The 17,201-nt window shown below is 38.6% G+C and overlaps 1 protein-coding gene across 1 annotated transcript; it reads right to left on the bottom strand.

The window, feature by feature from the left end:
• Window positions 1-14,738: 14,738 nt before the first annotated feature.
• Window positions 14,739-16,170, bottom strand: FOXB2 (forkhead box B2). Its single transcript, XM_074287109.1, has one exon. The coding sequence runs from the start codon at window positions 16,168-16,170 to the stop codon at window positions 14,863-14,865; it is 1,308 nt and encodes a 435-aa protein (XP_074143210.1). The 3' UTR covers window positions 14,739-14,862.
• Between the last annotated feature and the right edge of the window lie 1,031 nt (window positions 16,171-17,201).

The following is a 17,201-nucleotide window of genomic DNA, read 5'->3' as shown; positions in this document are numbered from 1 at the left end:
CTAGACCCAAGGAGATTTGTATGAGATCAGAGGTCTGCTTGAGCATTTGCATGTTTGAGACTTAAATTCTGCTGCTTTCTTTTCTCTTCATATTCTACTTCTCTTTCCTAGAGATGTAACTAGAAACACAACACTGAGAATCTATCTTCAGAGCTTTTCTTTTTTTTTTTTTTTTTTTCTGAGTCTTTAGACTCAATATGACTACTTAGGTTTTCCCTTAAGAGCTTCAGACTAGGAATTCATAGATTATCAAGGAATTAACATTACTAAGTAAATTTATTAAGCAAATATCTTGTTGAGGAACCATATTAGAATAAAATCCTCAGCAATCACCAATAATGTTGAGGACAATGGATGAACATACCCACTTTAGTGAGAAGGTCACAATAACAGTTCCTGGTCTAATCTAAGATGCTGCTTCAGAAAAACACAAGGCCTTTGTTAAAAGCCTGAGATCCATGTTCTGTGTGGCAGGCAGTAGTTTTGAAGTGATGCTCAGCCAGGTTGCCCAGCCCACTCAGCTGTGATACAGTAATTACTTTTTATATTAGACAGGTCTACAATATTCCCTTAGGTAATTGAATCTACATTTTCATATTGACTACAAATGCTGAATTACAAATAGCTTCCCCATTTTTTTTACTTCTTACTATGATGTCCTCAATGAGTCCATTACTATTTAGGCATATAAAAATAATAATCTGTGCATAAACCATAAATAATTTTTCTTTCCACATGAGTTTGATGCCTTTCATACTAAAAAAAAATCTTTCTGTATGCATGTCTATGTCAATGATAAAGTTAATTAAAGTCTGATAATTATTGCCATGTATAGCACTGATTTTTTTTTTCCCCTGAGGCGGAGGTTAAGTGACTTGCCCCAGGTCACACAGCTGGAAGTGTTAAGTGTCTGAGAATAGATTTGAACTCAGGTCTTCCTGAATTCAGGGCTGGTGCTCTATCCACTGCGCCACCTAGCTGCCCCTTAGGACTAATTTTTAAAAAGTTATAGTATCAACCTGAAAAATTTTTAAAAATTGGCATTTGTCACTATTTTCACCCTATCTTCCTCTTGGAACTAGTATTTCATGTGTCATCTTTATTTGGGAAAGCTATGATAGGAAGACAATCATATTAGGACTGTGACTGGGGTGGGGAGAATGAACTGAAGAGTCAATCAGGAAGAGACTAATAGGACTGACATGCATCAGTGAGGGACAAATTGACATAATCTACATAAATCTATGATGTACTCAATCAGTTTAGCTGTGTGATTTCTTCCAGTGATATTCTAGCAGCAGAGAAGGTAAATGGTGAAAGTCATATAGAATTGGCATTTAGAAAGAGATTAATAGCATAAGGAGAGAAGGCAAGAGAGATGGAAAAGTAGAGAGGGTCTGTTCTACTGATTTTTTTTGTTTGTTTTTAAAACAAGAATTGGTTTTTACACTTATTACTTCATATATACTTTTAGGCCAGGAAGCATTATTCATCATTGATTCTTACTCCCCCCCCCCATTATTTCTTCATATTCTAGAACTATTGTTATTCCAAACAATTTTTAGAATCATTTTGTCTAGCACTAAAAAGTGTCCCCTTGGCTGTTTAATTCCTATTAGTACTAAGTATATAAATCACTTTTGATAATATTATAGTTTTTCTAATATTGGCCTCTTGATAACATCCATTTTGTAATCACAGAAAAATGAATATATTTTGTTATATTGACAATGCTATTTATGCATTTATACCACAAATTATGATATAGAATTGCAATGGAATATTATCATGTTAGAAGAAAGGCTGTATATGATAAATGGAGAAAAGCATAGGAAAGACATATGAAATGATGCAAAGTGAAATAAGCAGAAATAGGGAAATATCTATATACTCAATACAACAGTATAAACAAAAAGAATAATAAAAAAAAAAGAAATTGAATGCTACAAAATTAAAGTTACTTAGAAGTTGTAAGGTTAAAATGTGATAAATGCTTTTCAAACCTTAAAGTATTATATAAGCCACAGCTATTAATGTTATTACATTGACTAAGTGATTGGTTTCTTAATTAAAATATGTTTGTTGAACTTTTTTTTGTGTTAGATATTTTATCAAACTAACATCCAATTCAGTGATTTTGATTCTCCAAACTGTAGTCAGAGTCTGGTTTCCTATAAGCCCATTTTTTGGGTAGCTGAGATAAGAGAGGCAAAAGTCTTTTAAAATATTTAAAGTATTATGTAAATTAATCTGTTTTTTTAAGTTGCATCTGGACTTTGACTTTGCTACTAGATATCTGCAAAAAAAACTTGGCTAGGCCACTTCACTTTTCAAGGTCTCAGTTTCCTTATCTATAGGATTAGGGACTTAGATTAGATGAATTCTAGTGAATTCATTTTCCAGCTCTAAATCTTATTCTATGAACACAATGCAATCATTATTTTAAAATGAAAAAAAAACCTAAGAAATTTAATATATAATATTACAAAAAATTCAATGATTCCATCATTATTATGGCATATTAAAATAGTAATCTCTGAGTATAAATCTTAAACAATCTATTTCTTCAAAATGAGTTTTAGAATATAAATTTTATTATTATTAAAGATTTTTATTTTCAAAACATATGCATAGATAATTTTCAACATTTACCCTTGCAAAACCTTGTGTTTCAAATTTTTTCCCTTCCTCCCCCTCCTTTCCCCTAGATGCAAGTAGTTGGATATATGTTAAACATGTGCAATTCTTCTATACATATTTCCACAATTATTATGCTGCATAAGAAAAATCAGATCAAAAAGGAAAAAAAATGAAAAAGAAAACAAACAAACAAAAAAAAAGCAAAAAAGGCAAAAAATACCATATTGTGATCCACACTCAGTCCCCACTGTCCTCTCTCTGGGTGCAGATGGCTCTCTCCATCAGAAGACCATTAGAACTGACCTGAATTATGTCAATTGTTGAACAGAGTCACATCCATCAGAATCATCATATAATCTTGTTGTTGCTGTGTATAATGATCTCTTTGTTCTATTCACTTCACTCAGCATCAGTTCATGGAAGTTTCTCCAGGCTTCTCTGAAATCATCCTGCTGATTGTTTCTTATAGAACAATAATATTCCATAACATTCATATATCATAACTTAGCCATTCTCCAACTTATAGACATACACTTAGTTTCCAGTTTCTTTCCACGAAAAAAAGGGCTGCCACAAATATTCAAAATGATTTTAATGTCAATTAAACAAACACAGATTCAGTACTTAATAATAATAACCACTTCCCCCCTCCATTGGAAATTATATACTCCCTATCCTGTTTTTAGAGTTATACAAGTACCTGGCTTCCTTCCAACTTCTTATTCTATCAGAAAGGTCCAACTCTAAATACTGACAGATAGCTATCATCAGCCTATAGCTTTGTTGTTGTTGTATTTGTGGAGTAAACATCCTAATTTATTTCATCTTCCTATGGCATGTCCTCCAATACTTTCATCATCCTGGGCACTGTCTGAATGGTATCTAGATTTTAGTGTCTTTCTTAAAATTTGATGTCCAGGACTCAACACAAAATTTCATATGTAGTCTTACTATGGCAGGCTACAATAGAACTTTCTTCACTCTGTTTATATTTATATTTCTATTCATCTAAATTTGTTTTAGCATTTTTAGATTTCATGTTGAACTGTTAAGTCATGATGAACATAAATTCCCTAAATCCCTAATCTTTATTCATATGGACATATCTAGTCGTGACTCTTCCATTTTGTACTTATGCAATTAGTTTTTTGAGCCCAAATATAGAATGTTAAATTTATTCCAATTAAATACCATCTTATTAAATTTGGCCCAATTTCATTATACCAGATGAAGTAAAAGAATTTAATTAAAAAAAAAAAAGAAAAGTGTTAGGTTCTTACTAAGTGCTAATGAGATAATGAGATATTAGGTTCTTACTAAGTGCTAAATCGGTACTTAACAATTCTCTAGTTCCGGCCTTTACTGGGAGTTTTACTTGTGAATTCCTGGGGAGGAGCAAGTTCATTGGTTGAAGTAATTTTTCCCAGAAGCCCTTGCATTATCCCACGCCCATTCTCTGGGAGGATAAAAGAGGGCGGCACTCGAAAGAGAGTCTCTGGTCTGGGCCAGACTTGAGGGGGCTCTCTGGAGAAAGAAGTCTCTCTTCTAGACCAGAGAGCAATTGAATTGGCGGTTTCTGGAGACGACAGCACAGTACAGAAAAGGATATTTTAACATTAAACTCATTTGCATAATCAACAAACTTTCTGAGAGATAAAAAATCTGTTCCATATATATTTATGCAGCTTGGAAACTTCCTCACATTAATCTTCTTACAGCTGCAGCTGTATAGAAGCACTGTGCTACAGAGGAAATAGTTGAGGAAACAGGAGACTTGAGATTTAGTTTCTTATCTTATCACTAGCTATGTGACTTTAAACAGAGCATACTTCTCTGTGCCTCAATTTCTTCATTTGTAAAATGAAAGGAGTGGATTTATATTATTTCTAAGATCCATTCCATCTCTGAACACTACTTTACACACATTATATAGATACACATGCATGTAATAAATAATTATAAGCATATATAATATGTTTGCATACATTTCCTTTTATAAATGCATTGTGGATACAATATGTGTATACACATGTGTATATACCTATACTTGTAAACATATAAATATATGTCTGTGTACATATATATATATATATTTGTCCTTATATATTTATATCATTAATATTGAGGATGTATGTATGCTTATAGGTATCTCAATTATTCATTTTAATTCAACAAGTATATGATGAGTTTTATTCTCTGAACCATGAGCCAGAGATTAGTTTAACATAAAACATCAGAAAAAAAGCTTTATGAAGTTTATAATGGTCACAGAGAAAAATTCCTTGTTCTAATGGAGTAACAGAGAAATTTTCCTAGTATGGATAACATTTCAGCAGCATAGGAGTCTTAATTTTCTTTTGTTGTTATTCAATTGTGTCCAACTGTGGACCATATTCTCTATGAGATTTTCTTAATAGCAAAAAGACAGTCAAAAAAAAAAAAAGGCTTGCCATTTTCTTTTATTGGGGATTAAGGATTAATTATTAAGAGATCAGGTGACTTGGACAGGGTCCCACAAGTAGTAAATATCTGAGGCCATATTTAGACTGGGGAAGATGACTCCAGTCTCAGTGCTCTATTCATTTCTAGTTGCCTCTAATTTTTTTTCCAGTATACTATAATTCCTATGTCATTCCCTACTACTTCTCTTAAGAGACATGTAAGAGTAGTGAACAACAGATAATTATTTCCAAAGTGTAACTGGGTGTAACTTTATTCCAGCTGAGAGAGAGGAGGTTTAAGAATTTTTTTTTTTAATTTAAGGCTAAATAACCATGGAGTCCAAAAAAGTATGAGCATTGTGGGTTGGGATAGGGGATTAAGAAGTTTTATATATTTCTGTGCTATTATATGCCACCTGATAGAAATTGAAGGTCAAATTTTAAACTCTAAAGTTAAAATTTTGTAGTTTTTATACTTCTGTGTTTGTCTAAATACTTTACAAATATATCTGAACAATCCTGGCACTGAGCAAATCACTAACAAATTCCTATGGTGACTAATCAGAGTCTTTAGTTATTAGTTATTAGAATAAAGTATGTTTTAAATAATATTTACCCTAAATTATTAACATTTCTATCAGATTTTTTCATCTATATAATTCTAGGTAAGTTTTCATTGATTAAAACAAACAAGCAAACCTTGCTTTACAAAAGTGATTGAGAACAAAAAAAAATGCCTTGGGGGAATAGTATTTAGTTTACAGTTGGCATTGACTTCTAGATAAATAAAATGAAATTAATTTTCTCTTTACCCCACATGCTGCTCTTGCTATTTCCTATATCTTTGCCTGAGTTTACAAAAGCCTCATGAAAAGTTATTAAATTATCTTCCGGATTTATCTGCAGAGCACCTTAGAATTGTGAATTCCTGATTCCCAGAATCTCTCTTGTCATTGTGAATGAAAATAAAAAAGAAAACTATACGATGCCCCTCAATTGGAGAATGGCTAAACAAATTATGATCCATGAATGAATTAGAATATTACCAAATCATAAGGGATGATAAATATGAAGAATATAAGGAGACATGAGAAGAATTCCATGAAGTGATGAAAGGTGAAATAAGCAGAACCAGAAAATAATATGTATTGTAATGACAATAATGTCAAGTGAAAGAGCAATAGAATTGAAACACTGTAATTATGATGATTAAGCTTGCCCCAGAAGAAGAGAAATAAAAATACTTACTTTTTTTTTTTTTTTTTTTTTTGCAGAGGTGGGAAACAAGATACGTGAGACATTGCAGATACTCTCAGACTTAGACTAGTTCCTGCTCCTCGAGGTTCTGCCCCAACATCCTTTATTATTTTTTGTTTTAAGTGATAACATTCCAGTAGGAAAAATATTAATATTTTAGAAAGTACTATTATTTTCTAAAAATCAGTGATTTTTAGAAGAAAATAAACTACATTATAAAGACACTTATTGAATTTGGATAATTAAAATTGATTCATTTTCTGGTATCCACAGTATTAGAAGTATGAAATAATAGAGAGAATCAAAATTAGCAGATCACTAAAAAGTCAGTATTACTTTTGTGGGATTTATATAATATATCACATAGTTCTCTGTCCATTCACCTACTGGATTTTATTACATTAATTAATCTAGATTGAGAATATAAAAACTCAAAAAAAAATTCCAAATCTGAAAATTTTCTTGATTGAGTGTTTTTTTTTTAGGGTTCCCAATCTAGTAAACAAACAGAATCTGAAGGTCTATATTATAGAATATTTATTCTGCATACTTTTTTTTTTTACTGGATTTAAAGAGCTGTCAATAATCTAAGAAAAAGTATGCTTCATTTTAGATGAGCTTCTGTTTTGTATGAAAATGGCTTTTCATAATAAAAAAATATAAGCCTGATCAAATAGAATAGAAAAGAAATAAAGGAGGAATGTATAGCTTTTCCCTGTTTAGAGTATGAATTTTGAAACAACATCTTTGAATGTAATGATTGTTAGAAAATGCCAAAGAAGCAAAGCATTTTTATAAATTGTTTTACTTTTCCTCTTCCTTTTATTATTACATGTATTCCTTCCTCCATCTCCTTCCTGACCCTCAGGACTCTGCACTTGCATGTAGAAAACCAGTGTATCCTCTTTTATTCAGGGTCAGATTATATGGATTGAAGCTATTTTATGATAGTAAAATTTCACACCAAAAATGTTAAGTCAGAGTTCTAATTTAGGCAACAGCTTCATCTCTCATTGCCTATGTCCAGGCTCTATGCTAACTCACCAAAAGTAAAGAAAGGACAAAAGAAAGAATTTCTGTCGTATTCATTTCCTTTGACCAATATAAGAAGCATCTTATAAGGATGAAAAATATACAATTCATAACAAGTCCACAGAAATGTTTCCATATACAGGTACAAGTATTATATATATACATATATACATATATATATATATACACACACACATACATATACACACTTACATATACATATAGTTCTGAAAAAAGTTTTTAAAAGAAGTAAATGATTGAAAGTGGGAGACTATCTGTACATTTTTATATATTCAATCTTATCAATTATCAGAACTGATTTAAATTACTCTAAAGAAAACCTAAAACATTTCCCACAAAAGTAATTATTTTTAAACTTCCTGTATTGGAAAGGAACTGATAATGCAATTATTTTTTATTAAAGTTGTATAATTTTTATTTTCTAATGTTCCTGATTTATTTCTAGTTATAAGACAATACATATTACCTTTTCACTTTAATTCTCATAATGAATTGGGAGTAATCTCTGGATCATTCTTCCATGATTCAACTTCCCCATAGTACAGATGGAAAAACTAAGGCCAACTAGTTTAATGGACACATTCAAAGTCATACATGTAGGGAATAACTGAGCCTTCTCTCCGTATTTCCTTCTGAAATGGAATTTAATAACTCAGGAAGGTCTTGACAATGTTGAGATGTGTTCAGTAGCATAAGATTTGACAAGTTTAGAAGTAAGAATGTAGTATTAAAGTTGTGGTTTTTAAGAGTGTTTTTTAAGTGTTTGCATCTATTTTCAATATCTATTAATTGTGATAAACAGGAACTATTTATTTCAAAGAAACAGGACTAACATATTTTCTGAGATTCCAAATAGCTATTTAAAAAGTAGTATTTTCCTGGATGAAAAAATTAGCTTTTGAATAAATTGAAAGCAGTTTTAAAATATGGAATCCTTAGCATGCTTTTGTTCAGAAGCAATGCTTAACTAACACAATTGTGACTGTTCAGTCATATTCACAATTAGAATATGCCATGAATATATCATGGGACTATATATATATTAATTCAAAACTCATAATTTTCATTTCATAATACATGTTAAAATTCTAAAATTCAATAAAATTTCATTTGGATAGGAGGAAAACAAAGAAACATGTTGTAAATTTCCTTTAAAATGCTCAAGGTATATGAAATGAAAGGGGAAAGTACTCTGGACAGAATGAAAGAAAAAAGGTAAAGGCAGAGGTAGGATGGAGAGGTGTGGGGTGAGGGAGGTAGTTGTTAAACCCCAAATGCTTAGTACAGGCCTGACATACAACAGGCACTTAATAAATGCTTCCTGATTGACTCCTTAGTGTGAACAGAAAATCCAGGCTGATTTTATTAATCTCTGCAATAAAAGTGCATAAGAAAGGACTTTGAAAGGTAAAGTCAAAGAGAAAACAACAAAACAAAAGAAAACATTAAAATCAACTTGCAAAAGCAAGATGAGCATTGTAAGCAGGGGCAAAGGAATTTTTCAGCTCTGCTTTGCTCTTTCGTTCCTGAAGTGGCTGTCATTAGCTTATAAAAATATTACTCTAGTCTCTACAAAATCTGGGCAAACACTGTGATTCCCACTCTGCTCCAAGCACTGGGACATGCAATCTTGTCACTCACATGATATCTTCCAAGTCCTCTCCACGTTCCCTCAATTTAATAGGAACACATATGCAAGAATATGCAATAATATTCCTTTCCATTCCTCCTGACACTGTCAGCTAGAGTTAAAAATGGAATTATAATCAAACAAAGGATATAAATTTCTTATTTCTTACAATGTATTTTCTTATCATAACCTTGTGCTTATTAGACATTGAAATTCTTTGCTGGGGGTTGGGGAAGACTGAACTCAGTTTAAGATGCATAAATGATTTAATGGTCAAAATCTATGCGTCTGGAGTTGCTCACTTTCATCCTTTTCCCTGGCCCCCTGTGTCACAGTGTCAAGCAGGCAAAAGCCAATGCAGAATCCCAGGAGGTCCTCCTCCTCATTGGTCTTCCAAAGTAAGCAGCTGAAAAAAATGCTCAGATTTAAGCAGCACCACATCCAGATTCCCCTGGATGCAATGTACTCTCCCTCTTGGCTGGAAAAATGCCAGTCTGCTCAAGGAGATAATTGACCACAAACCAGTCTGACTGACAGGTTGTCTAACTGCTGGGAAATACCAACTGTGCCAATCGGACCCTCTAAGGGAGGCCTTTTCTCCTTGGAATTGAAACTGAACTAGCCCCATCTTCCTGTAAAACCATCAGTTTTCTTCTCAACTTCCACAGGAATTAAATGAGAATGTTTTATTCTACATCCCTCCTCTCTTCTAGACTTAATTAAAAAACAAACAAACAACAAACATCTCTGTATCCCAGTGTGGTGCTTCTACCTATGACTCTGGGCTGTATTCACTAAAACAGAGAGTGGGACAGAGTGAAAACAAGAGCCTCTCCCATCATCATGGAAATTATTGATTCTAATTCTATTTCTCCCTCAAATGTTGCCATAGAATAAATAGGGCTTAGCTCACCAAGTGTGATTTTAATTTAATTTTTTAACCTCAAATTTAGTTTTGAGGGAATTTCTTGCCTCTCAACTTCTCAAATCCTGTGCACTCTCTCCCCCAAATACTCTTTTACTCGAATTTAAGATTTAAAACAGAGAATTTAAAACTCAAAAATCCATAGGCATTCTAGAAATTTTTGGACTTTGGAGCTGGAAACTTGGCACCCAATTCACATACTGGGCCAGCAGAATTGCCAATACCATAGTGATTATCCTGTTTGTAACAGTAAGGGGAGTTCTCTAATAATACCTTACTTTTATTTTTGCCACCACACTCATTTTTAGATGCCCTGACTCGGTTTAACATTTACAATAGGAGCTGGGCAAGATTGTGCTCCAAATTGCTTTTCTGGCACTAATGTGAACACTTGGCATGACTTTTCCTGGAGGGGGTCTTAGTCTTTTCCTACATCTTGGGCATAATACTCAGTGCCTTAAACCTGCTCCTTCTCCTCCAAGAGAGAAGTGGCCAAAAAGTCACTCCAGAGGAGCCAGAGGTACAGCAAACCTCCTAGGGAGGCAGATAACACACTTCAATGACAGAATGCATCCCAGATACCAAAGTCTCATGGAGGCCTTTGAATATTTTTGACTGCTATTTTGAATATAGTTTGAAAGTTTTGATGGCTATTTTGAATATATTGATTGATTTTTTGGGGGGAGTAAAATCTGACTCCCTCCCTTCTCCTATTCCTCTTAATTAATTTCCACACTCTTTTTAGCTCCAGGAATTTAGAACTGCCTGAAACTTGAGCAGAATAACCAGCCTGGAGCTCTTCACTTATCCTTTTCTCCCTTCTCTTTCCCTTCCCCTTCCCCCCAAAGCACACAAAATCCTACCAAACCTCTTTTGAGAATTGCAGAGAGGGGCCCCAGAATAGTGGTGATGCCAGAAAAATGCTCGTACAGAGGAGAGAGATTGTAGAGTGGGAAGGAAAAGGGGAGGCTGCAGAAAGGGCTGAGAAGGGACTTCTTTCCCAGTTTCTATGTTCTTTCTTCAAAGTACTTCCCATTGGAGAAGTCAAAACGTTTGCCTTTTCTTCACCACCAGAGCCCGGGTTATTCCAACTGGATTTAAACTTGATGTGGCTCTTGTGGCCTTGGTATGTTCTCTTTGGGGCTTGGGTGATCGTTGACACAGCTAACAACGAAGGATGGTCGGTGGAGATTATCTAGAGAAACAGGATGGGGCAAGTGTTCTCTGGTTTTCCCCCAGCTTTTGGGACCACCCTCCTCTCTTTCCCTTATGGCTTTCTTCTCTCTTCCCCCCCCCCTTCCTCCCGCAAACTCAATCAAGTTCCAGATTCTTTCTCCCCAGGCACAAATACTCGGGCGGTATTTCTATAGGGAAATGAATAAAATATAAGTTTTTATCTCCTTAGTCCTGAACATGTGATTTTCAACCCTTTAATATGAATAGTTCTTAACTAGTATATGACCAGATAGATCTCTTTTTTCTTTCCTCTCTTCTCCCGAATCTTTCAGAGTCCTCTTTCTTTCTCCCTATCTTGACACTCCAAAATGTCTCCAAGACATTCACGAGGAGATAGTTAGAAGTGGTCAAGTCTCTTTAAAGTTGGTAGGAATCAGCGAGTCTAACCTTATCATTTGGCAATGTCCAGACACAGAGAAGGACTTGCCCCAAATCCCATACTAAGGGTTGCTAGTAGCAGAGCTGAAGTTAGGCTCTCCTGTTGTTTTATTTAAGTCTTCCCCATCTTGTGAAGACTTAAAGCTGAAACAACTGAAGTGAAATAAATAGCTGCAGAGCACTCCACCAGCTGCTCCTCTCCATAAATGAGGCGTAAATATATATATGTATGTATATATATATATATATATATATGTATGTATGTATATGTATACACACACATACACACACACATATATATTTGAGAGTAAAATTAAACTCTAGTCCATGATTATTAAAGATTAGTCATGTTGTCTGGTGGTGGACTGCCTTCTTAAGATTGTGAAGCTGTCGTGAAGTTGACTGGGAAGCAGGGGAAGTCGCTCCCAAAGTGAAGATCCGTTAATGTTTGGGACTTCGGCCGGGATCGAAATACAACCTCTCGAAATATCCCCACCACCACCTCCGCCGCCGCTTCCCTTACTTATTCCTTGGAAAATGAATTAAAGGAGGGAGAGTTGAAGTGAGTAACAGGACTTTATTATCCTCCTCCCCTCCCCCTATTCCCTGACCAAGGTCGGATCCCACTCTCATAAGCCCGGGGAGTCCGTCTCTATTGAGGGATCACTTGAAGGGAGGTGTACTTAAAGAGCTGCATTTGATTTGTTAAAGGTTGCAGGTTTTTCCGTAGTAAATGTCATTTAGTAGCTCAAAGATGCAAAAATCGGGAGGTCTAGGTTCCAGGGAACTATTTCTACAAGCTATGAAGCCTAAGTCTTGCTGTCCTCGACCCCACTGGGAAGCCCACTGGACTTCAGCTTTCCCGAGAGCTGCGATGCATCTGGGCGAGCAGCTAAAGCGCAACAGGTCGGGTTGGTCCAACCAGTCAGTGTGCAACACCTCGCTAAGAACTGCAGAGGAAAAGCAACAAGATCTAGATGTCGAACTTCCTGACCCGGTAAAACTAGATTGAAGAAATGTACCTTGTTAAAGCCCCGGGAAAGGAAGGAAAAACAGATGCAGTATGAAACAGATCAAGGGACCACGAGCGACCTTTTTCTTTCCTTGTTCCGGGCCCGCGTCCCCCCTGCCCCCTCTTCTCAGCCCATACACTCAGATGCATTGGCAAACAAAAAATAAAGACAGAAGGAAGCTTCGTTATGGTAAAGTGCTCTCCCACCCCGGAGTACGCAACTCATTTTCTCATCCTTTTCAATACCGCCAGACTTCAGGAAAGGGAAGGCGGTGTGTGTGGGCAAGGGCGGGCTCAGGTGGAGGAAGATTGTTGTCAGAACAGATTCAATCAAAGCTACTTTTCTAGCTCCTCCAAATCTGCGCTGAGAAGCTCTTTTGAGTTCAATGAAAAAAAGAAATGGGATGGGGGAAGAGCTGAGGAGCATAAGTAATTTCGAGAAACGATAAAAGGGGAATAAATTAGGGATATGGAAAGGCACTTTCTTTAGTAGGCATCTTGAGTTCCAGAGCACTCTTTTCCCCACAGTCGGGGCTTAGAACCTCTTCGAGTTTCTGTCATAAAAATTGAGGGTTCCATAGACCAGTCAACCAAGGCACCCATTCACTCTTCCGCCCTTAGACTCACTCTTCTTTTGAGAAGAGAAACACCAGAACCAGTAGAGAAGCAAAGCCACAAAGAAGTTTTAATAGATAACACTGGCGTACAATATAGGCAGACATTAATCTGTCACAATGTCACAACCCGAATGAAGTGGATTAAAGAAGCTAAAGATGACCTGTTCATAAAAAGGGCAGCAGCTGGCCACCACTACTCAGCCCCCACCCCCCGCCTTTGTTTTTCCTCCTTCTAAAGTTTGTTCTGAATAAAGTGCTATGCCTGTGGTTTTAAGAAAAGAAAACAAGTAAAACAAACATCAAAGTTCCCCCCTCCCCCATTCTCTACTTTAAACTGGAAAACTCATTGGAAGGAGATTTACACCAAGTAACACATAAAATATCAAATTTGTGTGAGTGATCAAAGATGATGGGTTGTTCTTTTTCTTTCCTTTTTCTTTTGGTCTGGATAAGGTGTGAAAAGGAAAAGGCAAAAGACGCTTCTGCAAATTTAAAGAACGGCTTTGCAGAATTATGTTGCAAATTTTCCTTGCCTTATGGTTGAAGATAAGACAAAACAAACTAGCCAATATGTGTTTCTTATGGACCTGTGAAATATAGTAGCTTGAAAATTCTCTTTCTCTCTTTTAAAAGTAGGATTCCAGGATTCTTAAAAGGATTTCTTCGATTTGAGAAATTCATCTGCAGTTCGAAGTTCTTGTTTCTCCGTTGCACTTGGATTTTATTTCTCCAAACTTTATTTTTGGAATCGGGGCTTTTACTTTTTAATCCCATGTAGCTCTCCATTGTGTAGGCTAATTGCTTTAGTTGCTCTCGCCACCCTTCCAAGCCCCCCTGGAGAGAGAGCCGAGAAACTCAATTGACTTTCCCAAAGATACTTTGTGTTCTTTTAAAATAAAGTATGGGCTTTATTAAAAATTTCAATCCGTCATCTCCCTACCCCTAAACCCAGGCGCAATGGAACCAAGGAAAGGGAATAAATGAGGGAAAATCCATTTTCCCTTCTACAATGAGATTTCTTTGACTTATTTTTTTCTTGGATACTGATATTAAAAAGATTCAAGAAAGGTATAACTGCCACTTGGTAGTCTTATCTATTTTTTACACCTTCAGCATCGATTTCACTATGAAATTCTTTGAAATTCACCACCTGGTCCACTCTGGACCTCAGGAACTTTGGTCTAAGAAAGACCAGAATTGAATTCAGTTTGGCACAGAATAAAACTTTCTCCCACCACCTTGTCTTCGATCACTCTCCACATAACTTATTTATAATATTAATAACAATATAAACTCTTACCTGAAAATTGGCTCTCAGTAATTTGATTGTACAACATAGTATAAACACTGACACCAGAAGTGTTATATTTATTAAAACCCATTTAAGCATCCCTTTTTGTGTTTGTTTAAATACATTCTTAGTTCAAAATCTCTCTCTCTCTCTCTCTCTCTCTCTCTCTCTCTCTCTCTCTCTCTCTCTCTCTCTCTCTCTCTCTCTCTCTCTCTCTCTCTCTCTCTCTCTCTCTCTCTCTCTCTCTCTTTCCTCTTCTTTCTCTCTCTCCCTCTCTCCCCTACTTCGTCGTCTACTTTTCTCTACTGGAAGAAAAGGGAAGTCCTGCCTGCCCGTCCAATATCTCTAATGAATTCACTTTCCGCATCTCTATTCATATATCTTAAGAGTGCACCAGCACAGAATGTAAGGAATTGCTCTTGTTTTCCGCCGAATTGGGGGGAGTCTGCTCTAGTAGAGTGGAAGCCGGCGAGGCTGCCGCAGAAGGACAGATGGGTGGAGGCGGCGGCGGCGGAGCATTGACCGTCAGTGCGGGGGGCAGGGCGGCTACAGGTGGTAGGGCAGGGGTGGGCTTAATAGGGACGGGTACTGCAGGTAGAGTCTGTCCAGGAGGATGGCACAGGGTCTTAACTGGCACCCCAAATGCCCCGTAATCTGGGCCCACTGGCACTCCAGCGGCCGCTGCTGCAGCCGCTGCCGCGGCTACAGAATCCATGACCCCGACGTGTGGCCACATGGAGCTGACCACATTGCTGAGTTGGCTAGGCACGGGGTAGCCAAGATGATGCATCACCGATGCCAAGGGCAGTCCGCCTGCCTGGATCACACCCTTGTAGTCCCTTCCGATGATGTTCTCGATGGCGAATGGATGCTTAAAGCCCGAAGATGAAGCTGCAGCAGCAGCCGCTGCTGCAGCCGCCGACCCCAACCCGTAGGGGGGGAACTGAGAGAGCCTGCCTACGCTGCCCACTGCCGCTGCCGCTGCGGCCGCAGCCGCGGCCGCCACAGCTGCTGCCTCCTGCATCTTCCCGGGGTGGGATTGGGACTGCGGTTGCGGCGGAGGTGGCTGTGGCTGTTGTTGCGGCTGCTGCTGCTGGGACTGGAGGTGCGTCGACTGTGCGGGTTGCGGGGCAGTAGCAGGAGGCTGCTGGTGGAAATAGTGCACCATATGTGGGGGCGGCGGCTGTGGCGGGTGGTGATGGTGGTGATGAGCCGAGGGATGGTGGTGGTGATGGTGGTGGTGGTGGTGAGGGTGGTGAGGATGGTGCGGGTGGAGGTGTCCTCCAGGCCCCGTGCCCCCCACGCCCTTGGTCGCAGCTGAGCCCCCCGGGTGCAAGTGCGGATGGTCGGCGCGCAGCACCTTGAAGCGCTTGCGGCGCCGCAGGAAACTGCCATTCTCAAACATGTCTCCGCAGTCGGGGTGCAGAGCCCAGAAACTGCCCTTGCCCGGCTGGTCCGGACGCCTCGGGATTTTGATGAAGCAATCATTGAAGGAGAGGTTGTGGCGCAGACTGTTTTGCCAGCGCTGCGTGTGCTCCCGGTAGTAGGGGAAGCGCTCCATGATAAACTTGTAGATATCGCTCAGGGGCAGCATCTTCTCAGCCGAATGCTGGATGGCCATAGCGGTCAGGGAGATGTAAGAGTAAGGCGGCTTTTGGTCGCTGTAGGAGCTCTTTCCTGGACGAGGCATTGCCCCCTCCACCCTCCCTCCCACCCACTCTAGACCTCAGCACCTCCCTCTTCTCCCCCCCCTCCCCCTCCCTTAACCCTCGCCCCACTTACCCCCACCTTGTCTGCCTTCCTCTTCTACTACTTCCCCCTTTCCCCAGCCTCCTCTAGCGGGTCCCTCTCTTCTTCTCCTGCCTGGCTTCTCTAAGATGCCCACTGTGCTCCTGTACTTCCACGGCAACTCTGGGTTCACAAGCTGCCAACTTCTCGCCCCGACGGTGGCGATCAAGGCCGCTATGTCCCGACTGAAGCACGCCAGCTTTACCACCCCACCCTCACCACGCCCCACCTTCCTCCTCTAGGTTCTTGGAGTCGATGTGCGGTGCAGTTGAGATGTAGAACTCGAAGGTGCTGGGGCTAGTGACTGTGCAGAAAGTGAAGGGGAACTTTCCACTCCTCCCCAACAAACCCTCCACTACCTTTTCCCTCAGAGTGGGGGCAAAAAGCAGCGTTCCAAGCCAGTGAAGGAGAGGGAATTGGGCAACAGAGAGGAAGTCTTTTTCTCTTTGCAGAGATCCAGACGTTCTAACCGAATTTTCAAATCGTGACTCCGCAGTAGTTTCGGCTTTTAGACCCCAGAACAACTGAGATGTGGCTCTTGGGAGCGAAGAATCACTTTCTTTTTCCTCTTTCAAATTCTTGCTTTTCCAGAGGAGAGACCTTGAGGGAGATAGCCCAGGCTGGTGCAAGGACGGCTCTGTCTGCCCCGCGTCTCCCCGCCCCCTTCCTTCAGCGGGGTTGCTAAGAGAATAGGAAAGCCCGGAAGCTCGAGCCCCCAGCTTGCAGCTGAGCCCAGGGAGAAATAAATCCAATTGCTTTTCACTGATGAGATCGGATAAAAAGTTTGGTGGCTGCTACTGCCTGCTGCTGCTTGCTGCTTGCTGCTTCTAGAACCGCTATCCTTCTAGACTTAGAACGAAGTGGTTTCCGAGGCCCAGGGGTGTGTGTTTGGGGGGGAGGTGTAAATGAGGGTAGTGTGTGTATGTGATGGGA

The sequence above is a fragment of the Sminthopsis crassicaudata genome, chromosome 1, assembly GCF_048593235.1.
Source record: "Sminthopsis crassicaudata isolate SCR6 chromosome 1, ASM4859323v1, whole genome shotgun sequence".
NCBI classification, from domain to species: Eukaryota; Metazoa; Chordata; class Mammalia; order Dasyuromorphia; family Dasyuridae; genus Sminthopsis; species Sminthopsis crassicaudata.
This window is presented reverse-complemented; position numbering and strand designations above follow the sequence as displayed.